The sequence below is a fragment of the Bombina bombina genome, chromosome 4 (assembly GCF_027579735.1).
Source record: "Bombina bombina isolate aBomBom1 chromosome 4, aBomBom1.pri, whole genome shotgun sequence".
Taxonomy (NCBI): Eukaryota; Metazoa; Chordata; class Amphibia; order Anura; family Bombinatoridae; genus Bombina; species Bombina bombina.
In genome coordinates, this window is record NC_069502.1 from 880935966 (window position 1) to 880949809 (window position 13844).

At 36.8% G+C, this 13844-nt stretch overlaps 1 protein-coding gene across 4 annotated transcripts in view; it reads left to right on the forward strand.

Annotated features, from left to right (window-relative positions):
* Positions 1-32: 32 nt before the first annotated feature.
* LOC128657423 (oocyte zinc finger protein XlCOF7.1-like) overlaps positions 33-13844 on the forward strand; it is a 181041-nt gene continuing 167229 nt past the window's right edge. For 2 of the 4 annotated variants that reach the window (XM_053711772.1, XM_053711775.1), the window contains exons 1-4: positions 33-138; positions 1085-1190; positions 3396-3500; positions 4315-4462. In XM_053711772.1, coding sequence (XP_053567747.1) covers positions 122-138; positions 1085-1190; positions 3396-3500; positions 4315-4462 — 376 coding nt within the window. In that variant the 5' untranslated portion in view covers positions 33-121. Of the gene's footprint in view, positions 139-235; positions 317-1084; positions 1191-3395; positions 3501-4314; positions 4463-13844 lie in introns of those variants that run through there. The other 2 variants (XM_053711773.1, XM_053711774.1) reach the window with 2 other exon arrangements.

Genomic DNA, 13844 nt, shown 5'->3' on the forward strand with positions numbered 1-13844 from the left:
ATAATACAAGTGACTTCTACGACAACCAGCTAAACAAAACTGTAGGGGCAGGACAAAATGATTCTTGTAGCTCGGTTTACTATTTGATCGCTGCCGTCACGTGGCTAATGTGGCACTCAATATGGTGGTTTTATGTAGGTAACTACGAGCACAGCTGCGTATACATGTCAGTATAAACATCTAGTTATTAATATTTCTATATAAGGTACTGCGGCGTGTGTCTGGAGGATCATCTCTATAGTATATGTATATTATTTATTGTGTGAGGCAGAGGGAATAATATATATATCTGTGTATACAGTACTGGGAGGAGACTGTGAGTACCTTATAATATTATATATCTGTAAATATAAGGTATTTTGTTATTGGGCTGTTTGTATGTATATATATATATATATATATATATATATATATATATATATATATATATGTGTGTGTGTATGAATGGAGAGGGGCCTGTGATGTGTGCATTTTTTTAATAATATTTTATTTGTGTAAATTGTGTATAAAAGGTATGGGGAAGGGAACTGTGCGTGTGCTGTGTGCATGAAGCAGATAGAACCTTTTCTAAACTATTAAATGCCTATGTTGTATAAGATTGTACTTGTACTTTTGCATTTTCTTATATGACCCTTACCCTTTCAGACTTCCTCCCTGTCTCACACACTGCCTCTGCTAGACTAAACCCCCTCTCCTTCACTCGAACACAGCCTCAGGCTCACTCCTCAGCCCCTCTTCCCTTGCTTTTGGTGGAGTTCATCATCAGTTAAGTGTGTGTAGTGTATAAAGAGCTATGCTTGTATATTTTATGTGATGTGTATATGTCAAGGAATAAGAAATGTGTATATGTTTGTGTGGGTATACAGGTTTACATGCAGTATATTTTAAGGGGGCAGCTTCTTATATTTACATATATCTAGATGTGTGTGTGTGTGTATATATATATATATATATATATATATATATATATATATATATATATATATATATATATGTTTGTGTGGGTGCATATATATTTGATGTTGATTGTACAGCCATTATTCCCATATGTGTAATTTCTGTCATGTATGTCCCACTGTTGCAGGTCTCAGTGTTACACAATATCACGGACTATGAACAAGATAAAGAAGAAGCTGCCCCAGCAGATCCTGAATCACTTATTGGAGATTCTCTACCTGCTGACGGGAGAGGTGAGTAAACATCTTAACGACACTATGGTAACCTCCTGCAGTGAATATGTGTATTAGTTGCTTAGCAACAAAAGGTGACAGATGCTCAGAGGTAAAGAAACAGCCTGTTTTTAAAGGGATGGGAAGTCAAAATTAAACTTGCATGATTCAGATAGAGCATGCCATTTTAACACACTTTTAATTTTGTTTCTATTTTCAAATGTGCTTTGTTCTCATGGTATCCCTTGTTGAAAAAAAAAATGCACATATCCTACACTAGTGGGAGCTAACTGCTGATTGGTGCCTGCACACATATGTCTCTTGTGATTGGCTAACTAGATATGTTCCTCTAGCTGCCAATAGTACAATGTGTTCCTTCAGGATAACGAGAATGAAGCAAATTTAATAATAGAAGTACATTGGAAATTTGTTTAAAATTGTATGTTCTATCCAAATCATGAAAGAACATATTGGGGTTTCCTGTCCCTTTAAGGTGTTCAAGCAAATACAGAAGGGGTAGAGTTGTTCTGAAAATGTTCTGTTGTGGAAGTTCAACCCAGGAGCATTTTTTTTCTTTTATCTTCTCCATACGCAAGCCAGCAATAGACAGCTCTTTAGGTTGGCTTCAGCATTTATATAACAGGGTACAATAGATTACAAGTGGCACGCTAATTTTATGTTTTTATTTTTTTGCACTTGAGAACTAACTGTGTGTTAAAGGTAGAAAATTAACTCAGTTGGATTAGTGCAAGTTTAAAGTACAAAGTTAGCATGCAAGTCAAAGACCCTGGCGTGGTAACTTCAGGACTTCAGATAACACAACTGTACTATCTCTTTCTCCTCATAGACTTACATGGGGCGTGCTTAAAGGGCCATTATACACTCATTTTTTCTTTGTATAAATGTTTTGTAGATGATCTATTTATAAAGCCCATAAAGTTTTTTTTTTTTTAAAAATGTATAATTTTGCTTATTTTTAAATAACATTGCTCTGATTTTCAGACTCCTAACCAAGCCCCAACGTTTTATTTGAATACCGTCAGCTACCTTCTCCAGCTTGTTCCTGTTTGTGTAAAGGGTCTTTTCATATGCAAAAGAAGGGGATTTTTTTATATCAGTATCTGTGCATCTTATTCTTTATAGTAGTGTCTATTACATGCAGTTAAATGAAAATGAGTGTATACTGTCCCTTGAAGAAAGGCTTTTCTATTTATCGCTCACACACAAATTTATAGAAATCTTTAGGTTAAAGGGACATTATATACTCATTTTTTCTTTGCATAAATGTTTTGTAGATGATCTATTTATATAGCCCATAAAGTTTTTTTTTTAGATAAGTGTATAGTTTTGCTTATTTTTAAATAACATTGCTCTGATTTTCAGACTCCTAACCAAGCCCCAAAGTTTTATGTGAATACCGTCAGCTACCTTCTCCAGCTTGCTCCTGTTTGTGCAAAGGGTCTTTTCATATGCAAAAGAAGGGGGGAGGGGGAGTGTCTTATTTCCCACTTGCAGTGGGCTTTCCAGCTGCCTTTACAACAGAGCTAAACTGACAGCTTCTAAGTAAGTTTTTAAACAGTTTTATACTGGATTTTTATATCAGTATCTGTGCATCTTATTCTTTATAGTAGTGTCTTTTACATGCAGTTATATGAAAATGAGTGTATACTGTCTCTTTAATAAGCACTCTCACCAAACTGTTCAGGTAGGCACCAGGGTGCAAAAATAGGAATAATAGACTAGCAAGAAATAAGCACTCTCTGGTTTTGTAAAACAAACAGTATATTTAACTAGCGTGACGTTTTGAGGTATTCATCCCTTCCTCAGACTGTGTGTATGTATATATATATATATATATATATATATATATATATATATATATATATATATATATATATATATATATATATATATATATATATATATATATATATATATATATATATATATATAATTTAAAGAGAGGAAGGCACTCACCGGTTTTAACAAAGGCAATTATTTATTACTATATATATATATATATATATATATATATATATATATATATATATATATATATATATATATATATATATATATATATTGTAAAATATATATCTATACCAACTTAGTTTTACACAAGTGCTCAGAATGTTACCATGATGAGATGCAGAATATGATAACAGGATACACACGTGATGTAAGAGGAGCCAGTGAGTCTGATGTTTGTACAATTCACTCTTGCAGCGTGGGGCTAACTCACTGACAGCGAGTGACATGACCGGGGACAAGATGACGACAGAGAGGATACTGACCCACACCCTGCAGATCATGTACCTGCTGACAGGGAAGGTGAGAGCTGATGGAATATGTCATAATAAGAGCTGTGTGTCCCTATGACCAGCTGTTTTGTTTTTTGCTGTTGTTTTTTTTTATTGGAGAGCCGAAAATATATATATTTGTGTGTATACATTAAAAATCTCTGGGAATCTGGCAGTTAACGGTTAAATGTAAGCAGATTATGTGATAGTATCGCTTCAAGCCTCTGTTGAAAATCATATTATCATATTTATGAAGCCTGTGATGATCGGCAGGTTATATCATTGTAAATTTGGCTAGCCCGCTAATTAGTGAGTCTTATTAGGAGTACAGGATGCACTAATTTAGCGGCTAACAAAAAACTTGTTTTTTGTTGGCTTTTTTTTTTTAACCAATGACTTCTAATACCAAATTAAGCAATACTGATGGTGCAAGGACTAGAACAAAGTAGTGCACCTCTCACAATCAGTATCACTAGACTTGTACTCAGCCCCTAGTAATTAGTTTGGATAAGTGACAGCATTTGTATCTTATGGGTCACATTCCAGCCCTATGTCTAATGGCTGAAAAACATGTTCTATAGGATTGCAGGATTACATAAACATTTTTTTAACTCTCACCCACACACCCATAGCGGCATTCACCGGCCGACTGAAGAGATGAGCACTGCTGGGGAATGTGATATATCAGTGTCAGGGCACAGTGACTCCCATATCTGGCTCTGTGTGTATTTTTTACCTGCTGTCTGTGTCTCTGCATTATCTTTGCTCTCCTGGCTCTCTGTCAGTAAAAGTGAGTGACAGATCCAGTCCCGGTGTCAGCGCTGAATGAGTTGTGTGTGTTTCAGGTACCTATAAAGTGTGATGACGTTGCCGTGTATTTCTCTATGGAGGAGTGGGAGTATATAGAGGGACACGAGGAGCTTTACAAGGACGTCATAATGGAGACTCGCCAAGCACTAAGGACTATGGAGATCCCAGGAAATGAAAGCCCAGGTAACAATGTGTAGTAATAAAATATCTCACTCAGGAAATGCTACTGATGTGACCGAAAGAGACTAAAGGAATCTGTCATGTTTGAGCTAATGAGCTGTGTAATTATACACATGTTTTATTTATACCGAACATAAATATAAAAGCATAATCTTGGCCCTACCTGGTAGTGATACCTGCCAGTGAGAGCCCCTTTCCTGAAGGAGCATGGGCAGAACTGTCCACTCCCCTAGTTACCTGTACAAAGGTAACTCCCAGACAGTACCCTTCCTTCTCCTAGTTCTGTCCACTCAGGTGGGCAGAGCTATGAGTCCTTCTCCATGAGAAGATTGGTTTTGTTTCAGGCCGTGCAGCATTTGTTTTGAATTCAGTCTTCCCTGTGAGGTAATTACTTACCGTTTTAAACAGGTGGCTAATCCTTTGTCCCTTGTGGCGCGTTCGGTGGTGGATGCTCAGTCCGGAGTATTCCTATTGGGGCCGCCATGATGACGTCACAGGGGCTTTAAATGAGGGCTGCTTCTGCTACTCGCACACTCATCTTTCAAAGCCTCGACATGGGCCTTAATGTTGCTATTAACATCAATTCTTACTGTTTGCTGTAAAAACCCCATGAAGATTGCCTCCGTGTGAAGTTGTCTCTGCCTGTCTCCTACTATGTTGGGCCTTAAAGGGACAGTCTAGTAAAAATTAAACTTTCATGATTCAGATAAGGCATGCAATTTTAAACAACTTTCCATTTTACTTTTATCTTAATATTTGCATTTGCATTGTTCTCTTTTGGTATTCTTTGTTAAAAGCTAAACCTAGGTAGGCTCATAAACTGATTTCTAAGCTGTTGAATGCTGGCTCTTATCTCAATACATTTTGATAGCATTTCACAGTTAGACAGAGCTTGTTAATGTGTTTTTTTTTAATATATATATATATATATATATATATATATATATATATATATATATCATTGTGCTCACTCCTGTGGAGTTATTTATGAGTCAGCACTGATTGGCTAAAAGGCAAGTCTGTCAAAAGAAATAGTATAAGGTGACAGTCTACAGAGGCTTAGATGTAAGGTAATCACAGAGGTAAAAAATATATTAATATAACAGTGTTGGGATTGTCTATCTTTTTAAACAATAAACATTCCGGAGTAGACTATCCCTTTAAGAACGCTTATATGGCTATGTTGCCTATATTATTTGGGAAGCTCTGGGCATACAAATTATATTTTATTGCCTGCATTTTTATGATACCAAATGCTATTATGGAGGATGTTACTTTTACTCCACAGGCTGTGACTGGGTCGCCCAGGATATATGTTCTATATATGTGTTCTTTATACATATATGTCTGCTCATTGTGTTTTTCTGCTTGGGCTTTGACATTTATTAGTTTATATACTGGCTTGTTTTTTATTATAAAAGCCTCACCTGTTCCCTTTGTTTAAACTTCTGCTGGCAAAGGGAACAGGTGAGCAACCATCATAAATGTTTCCAATATACAATCTGAATACCTTCTTAATTTTTTCAACAAGGATTTTGCCCAATGCAAGTTTAACATAACATTTTGTTGAAAAAATTAAGAAGGTATGCAGAGTGTATATTGGACACATTTATGGTTGCTTTGGCATAAATTCTGTACCTGAGAATTTTGCTAAATGCTTTCAATTTTCTGATGCCTTTTCTGAAGGGGAAATTTCCTTTAATCCTTCTGATAAGAGATTATGGGAGTAAAGTATGAGTAACCTCAAGTGTCCTCAGACTGATTCTGAGGAATCTAATAATGTTTTTTCTGTATATGAGATTAATTAAATAGTCTATTTTTTGCCAAGTATGAAAAGCAGCTTGTTATACCTGATAAAGGGCAAGATTACAAGTGGAGCGGTAATATATTGCACGCCAGCAAACGGGCAAATTTGTCCGTTTTGCAGGTGCGCAATAAATAACCAGCCATTACAAGTAGCTGGTTATTGCTTCTACGAGCTTACGGTAGCAATTAGCACTTATAAAAGTTAACCAGAGATTAAATCTCGAGTTAATTTTATAAATGTCCACCAAATGCCCCCAAAATCAAGTGTAATTTACTTTATAAAAAAAATAAAGCTAGTAACATCTTTTATATTTTAATAAAATAACTGCAATAAGCTGTTATGAGGGTTTAAAGTTGGCTGGTGTGGGTTGTTAGAAAAAAAATGGCACTGAAAAGTGCCTTTACATTGCGGTCTATGGGAACTGTGGGTTCCGAGTGTGCGTGTGTATATGTATGTATGTATGTGTATATATATATATATATATATATATATATATATATATATATATATATATATATATATATATATATATATATATATATATATATATACATACAGTGTGTGTGTGTATGTATGTATGTATATATATATATATATATATTTGTGTTGATATGTGTATATACACATATTAACACATAAATATATATGTATATAGTCATATAGATATATATTTACAATTTGCTGTCATCACTGCGCTACTTACTCCCTTTGCTGCGCTAGTCCTCATGACGTGAGACAAGGCTCCAATTGGAGCTTATGGAAGCGCACTCTTGTGAGCGCAATGCTTCCCAGCAATGCAAACACAAGCTTGCGTTCGCATTGCGCTTAACTTGTAATACCAAAGCACTGCAAACACATCAGATCCCTAGCGCTCACCACCTCCATAGTTTGGAGTTCAACAAAATTTGTAACCTAATTAGGGAGAGTTTACCTATCCTTGCTACTGACCCTTCTTTGGAAAGGGTGGCTAATAGCGGCTGCAAATTTGTAGCTAGAAAAGCCATTAATATTGGCAACATAGTAGCTCCTTCACAATTGCCAATACAGAGAACATGTACCTGGTTACCTCAGAGAATGGGCTTTTTTAGATGCAAATCAAGAATATGCAAAACTTGCAACTATGTGGTGGAGGGTGATTATTTTCATTCCTCAGTTTCCAACAAATCATATCGGATCAGGCACAAATTAAACTGCAAATCTACTTTTGTAGTTTACCTTTTGACCTGCAGGGGGTGCCAGATCCAATACGTTGGAAAAACCCAGAGAATGCTTAGGGACAGAGCACTTGAACACATCAGGGATATTGATAACCCTGATGTCTTCACGCCTGTCGCTAAGCATTCCAAAATATGCATGCTGCTGATTCATCCCTAGTATCATTTCAAGCTATTGACTATATCCCAAAACACTCCAGGGGGGGAGACAGGGAATATAAACTGAGCTATAAGGAGGCTCAGTGGATATTCACTCTCAATACTAGACACCCCCTAGGTATAAATATGGAATCTGATGTCAACTTATTTATCTGATGTTTACCTATATGATAGGTCCTTGTTTTTCCAAGTCTTTGAAAAGAAGAGAGAAAAAATATATTTTTATTGTTCTGTTGACAAATTATAATTTTTTATGGAACTAAAATCATATAATATATTTCTATTTATATTTAATGTTAGCTAATTTATTTTCCTCTCACATGTTTAATGATTGCGTATACTATTTGGCAATCCTTAGTACAGGCAGGGTTAAGTTCACATATGTTTGTAATTCTTGGTGATTGATTGTCCTTAAAAGGTGTATCCAGTGCTTGCAATCAACAGCAGTGAACAAGTGTGGAGGCCCCACACAAAACATGTTTGCCGTGTCTTGCAATACTGGAACACCATGATTGAATTTGTGAGTTGTATCTCACATTCCCTGTTTTTAATTGCTTTCTACTACCAATAAAGACTTTTCTACTTTTAAAACAAGAGTCACTGTGCGTTTCCTGAGGAGGAGGAGTTGCGATAGACTTACCTGTTTCCCTGTTTTTAATACCAAAGCACATTTGCGTGCGCTGGTATTACTCAATGGAGCACAAATATTGCTTTCGCAAAACACATATTCAGTTTTAAGGTTTCCTAAAATATTATAAAATATCAGTACTGTTACCCTTTTTTCATGATCATTATGGGCTTATTTCGTTTTAAAAATTATGCCCTTGTGTGTATGAGCTGCGTGCTACAAAGATATACACTTTTAATCATTTTTCAGTCTTTTTATGATATATGTATTTCACAATTTGTCCCTACAGTTATTCAGTAGTGAAGTCTAAGTACTAATATACACAAGGCCGGACTATCTATCCGCAAGCTGAATACTATTCATTGCATGGTAGTAAAATGTTTTAAAGGGCTATGAAACCCAAATTTTGTCTTTCATGATTCAGATACAACATGCAATTTTAAGCAACTTTCTAATTTACTCATATTATTAATTTTTCTTTGTTCTCTACATTTAGCCACCAAACAGCAAGCGCTATCCAGGTGCTGAACTAAAAATGTGCCGGCTCCTAAGCTTACATTTCTGCTTTTCAAATAACGATACCAAGAGAACGAAGAATAGTTGATAATGGGAGTAAATTAGAAAGTTGCCTAAAATTGCATGCTCTATCTGAATCATGAAAGAAAAAAATTGGGTTTCATATCCCTTTAACTCCTTAAAAACCAAGGACGTACGCCACACGTCCTCAAAAAAAAGACAGTTAATGACCGAGGACGTGTGGCGTACGTCCTTGGTCTGGAAAGCAGCTGGAAGCGATCCTGCTCGCTTCCAGCTGCCTTCCGGTTATTGCAGTGATGCCTCGATATGTGGCCCTCTCTGCACCGGACATCGGTGGCCGGTATCGTTGGTGGGTGGGAGCAAGTCTGGGAGGCGGGTAGGCGGCCATCGTGGAGGGGAGGGGGGCGGGACAGACGGGGCGCGCACGGGAGCGCGCGCATGCACGGGGGGGCGGCGGGCGGGCGCGTGCACGGGGTGGGAGCGGGAGGGAACCGCTACACTGCAGAAAAAAAGTTAAGAAAATTAAAAAAAAAAAAAAATATTAAAACAAATAAATGATCATCTAAGGGTTCCTGAAGGGGTGGGGGGTTGGCCTTGGGGGGGGGGGAGCTACACTACAGAAAAGGGCAATAAAAAAAACAAAAAACATACTTTTTGTTACTAAACTGGGTACTGGCAGACAGTTGCCAGTACCCAAGATGGCGCCCATTAAGGCAGAGGGGGAGGGTTAGAAAGCTGTTTGGTGGGGGATCAGTGAGGATGGGGGCTAAGGGGGGATCCTACAAAGCAGCATATGTAAATATGCCACACACAAAAAAAGCCCAAATATAGCTTTTATTTTAGTACTGGCAGAGTTTCTGCCAGTACTTAAGATGGCGGGGATAATTGTGGGGTGGGGGAGGGAAGAGAGCTGTTTGGGAGGGATCAGGGGGTCTGATGTTTTAGGTGGGAGGCTGAGCTCTACACTAAAGCTAAAATTAACCCTGCAAGCTCCCTACAAGCTACATAATTAACCCCATCAATGCTAGCCATAATACACGTGTGATGTGCAGCGGCATTTGGCGGCCTTCTTATTACCACAAAGCAACGCCAAAGCCATATATGTCTGCTATTTCTGAATAAAGGGGATCCCAGAGAAGCATTTACAACCATTTGTGCCATAATTGCACAAGCTGTTTGTAAATGATTTCAGTGAGAAACCTAAAATTGTGAAAAATGTTACGTTTTTTTTAATTTGATTGCATTTGGCGGTGAAATGGTGGCATGAAATATACCAAAATTGGCCTAGATCAATACTTTGGGTTGTCTACTACACTACACTAAAGCTAAAATTACCCCTAAAAGCTCCCTACATGCTCCCTAATTAACCCCTTCACTGCTGGGCATAATACACGTGTAGTGCGCAGTGGCATTTAGCAGCCTTCTAATTACCAAAAAGCAATGCCAAAGCCATATATGTCTGCTATTTCTGAACAAAGGGGATCCCAGAGAATTAATTTACAATAATTTAAGCCATAATTGCACAAGCTGTTTGTAAATAATTTCAGTGAGAAACCAAAAGTTTGTGAAAAAATTAGTGAAAAAGTGAACAATTTTTTGTATTTAATCGCATTTGGCGGTGAAATAGTGGCATGAAATATACCAAAATGGGCCTAGATCAATACTTTGGGATGTCTACTAAAAAAAATATATACATGTCAATGGATATTCAGAGATTCCTGAAAGATATTAGTGTTCTAATGTAACTAGCGCTAATTTTGAAAAAAAATGGTTTGGAAATAGCAAAGTGCTACTTGTATTTATGGTCCTATAACTTACAAAAAAACCAAAGAAGATGTAAACATTGGGTATTTCTAAACTCAGGACAAAATTTAGAAACTATTTAGCATGGGTGTTTTTTGGTGGTTGTAGATGTGTAACAGATTTTGGGGGTCAAAGTTAGAAAAAGTGTGTTTTTTTCCATTTTTTCCTCATATTTTATAATTTTTTTATAGTAAATTATAAGATATGATGAAAATAATGGTATCTTTAGAAAGTCCATTTAATGACGAGAAAAACGGTATATAATATGTGTGGGTACAGTAAATGAGTAAGAGGAAAATTACAGCTAAACACAAACACAGCAGAAATGTAAAAATAGCCTTGGTCCCAAACGGACAAAAAATGGAAAAATGCTGTGGTCATTAAGGGGTTAAGCACAGTTGCAAACATACAATGTGTTTCAGCTGATTTTAGGTGGAATATTTGTTCTTTTTTTTTTTTTTAAAGCTATTGTAAAAGTCTGACAGTATTTATTAGTACCTTTTTGGTTCTCTGCATATATCACTCTGTTCAAGTACTACAGCTTTTATTCATTTTAACAATTTTGACTTAATTTTACACCCATTATTATTATTATTATCATTTATTTGTATAGTGCCGCCAAATTCCGTAGCGCTGATAATCCTTTATAATCACCTTTTTTGTAATGCTAGGGAGCATTTAGAAGACACACCCTAATTAAATTATTTCTTTTTGCACCTTATTTAAAGTTTTTCGAGTATTAAACTTTTTTAGCTTTTGAAGTTTAACCCCTTAACAACCACAAAGTACCCTGTATGTCGCTGGTCATTAAGGGTTTTCTTGGGTATAGTAGTAGGGGGTCTGCACGCGTGACCGCGCTATTATACCTTCCATCCTTCCTGCTTGCCACCGGAAATTCAATCCTCTTACAAAACACCAGCAACGTACAGGATACGTCGCTGGTCCTTAAGGGGTTAAAGACATTTTATGTTATTTGATTAACGTTTGTAAGTATAAGATTGATAATTTGCATTTCTCTCTTTTGTTTTGTGTTTTAGATAGTCAGACTTTGTTTAAAAAATAGTTACTTGTTTCCAGCAGGGAGTCAGAATGATTTTCAGTTCTGTCCTGGCTGTGCTTTAAACGTTCAGCCTCCTGATGCATTGACTGCCTATTTTCCTGAAGTTAACAATCTTTTTGCCTTCTCTTGCAGATCTTCAGAAAACAAAACACTTTTCTCTAACAGCTGTGCACTAGTTTATTTTATATTTTATGCTGAATCTATGGTTTCCACAGATCTGGTAATAAAGGACTTATGGCTTCGGTATTTTAAATCTGATTTTGTCTCAGAACTTATTTTTTACATTTTCATAAAACTTACGTGATTTACAATAAGGAATGTTTCACAGTAACAATACAAGACATTTACTATTAAAGTGATAGTAATGTTTCATGAATAAGTGCCCGGTTTTTAAAAATACTATTAAAAACAGGGGCACTTACATTCATGAAACTTTACATTGCAGCGTATTTTTAAAAATACTTAACTTTTTCTTCAGCGAAGCCGGATCGGCAATCCCCCGCTTGCAGCTCCTCTGTACCTACGTCAGCAATAACGAAACCGGCTTCCTCCAATCATGGCGTGCATCTCAGAGCGTCCATCTCGTGAGGCCCTGCCGTGATTGGAGGAAGCTGCGTCCCCCCCTTTTCAGTTTTACTGAATAGGCTCTTTTCTTTCATGTAATTAGCAAGAGTCCATGAGCTAGTGACGTATGGGATATACATTCCTACCAGGAGGGGCAAAGTTTCCCAAACCTTAAAATGCCTATAAATACACCCCTCACCACACCCACAATTCAGTTTTACAAACTTTGCCTCCTATGGAGGTGGTGAAGTAAGTTTGTGCTAGATTCTACGTTGATATGCGCTCCGCAGCAGGTTGGAGCCCGGTTTTCCTCTCAGCGTGCAGTGAATGTCAGAGGGATGTGAGGAGAGTATTGCCTATTTGAATGCAATGATCTCCTTCTACGGGGTCTATTTCATAGGTTCTCTGTTATCGGTCGTAGAGATTCATCTCTTACCTCCCTTTTCAGATCGACGATATACTCTTATATATATACCATTACCTCTGCTGATTTTCGTTTCAGTACTGGTTTGGCTTTCTACAACATGTAGATGAGTGTCCTGGGGTAAGTAAGTAAGCTTATTTTCTGTGACACTCTAAGCTATGGTTAGGCACTTTTTTATAAAGTTCTAAATATATGTATTCAAACATTTTATTTGCCTTGACTCAGGATGTTCAACATTCCTTATTTTCAGGCAGTCAGTTTCATACTTGGGATAAATGCATTTGTTTCAATCATTTTTTCTTACCTTAAAAAATTTGACTTTTTCCCTGTGGGCTGTTAGGCTCGCGGGGGCAGAAAATGCTTCATTTTATTGCGTCATTCTTGGCGCGGACTTTTTTGGCGCAAAAATTGTTTTTCTGTTTCCGGCGTCATACGTGTCGCCGGAAGTTGCGTCATTTTTTGACGTTTTTTTGCGTCAAAAATGTCGGCGTTCCGGATGTGGCGTCCTTTTTGGCGCCAAAAGCATTTAGGCGCCAAATAATGTGGGCGTCTTTTTTGGCGCTAAAAAATATGGGCGTCATTTTTGTCTCCACATTATTTAAGTCTCATTATTTATTGCTTCTGGTTGCTAGAAGCTTGTTCACTGGCATTTTTTTCCCATTCCTGAAACTGTCATTTAAGGAATTTGATCAATTTTGCTTTATATGTTGTTTTTTCTTTTACATATTGCAAGATGTTCCACGTTGCAACTGAGTCAGAAGATACTTCAGGAAAATCGCTGCCCAGTGCTGGAGCTACCAAGCTAAGTGTATCTGCTATAAACTTTTGGTATCTGTTTCTCCAGCTGTTGTTTGTATTGCATGTCATGTCAAACTTATTAATGCAGATAAAATTTCCTTTAGTACTGTTACATTACCTGTTGCTGTTCCGTCAACATCTAATTTTCAGAGTGTTCCTGATAACATAAGAGATTTTATTTTAAATCCATTAAGAAGGCTATGTCTGTTATTTCTCCTTCTAGTATACATAAAAGTCTTTTAAAACTTCTCTTTTTTCAGATGAATTTTTAAATGAACATCATCATTCTGATACTGATAATGGTTCTTCTGGTTCAGAGGTTTCTGTCTCAGAGGTTGATGCTGATAAATCTTTGTATTTGTTCAAGATGGAATTTATTCGTTCTTTACTT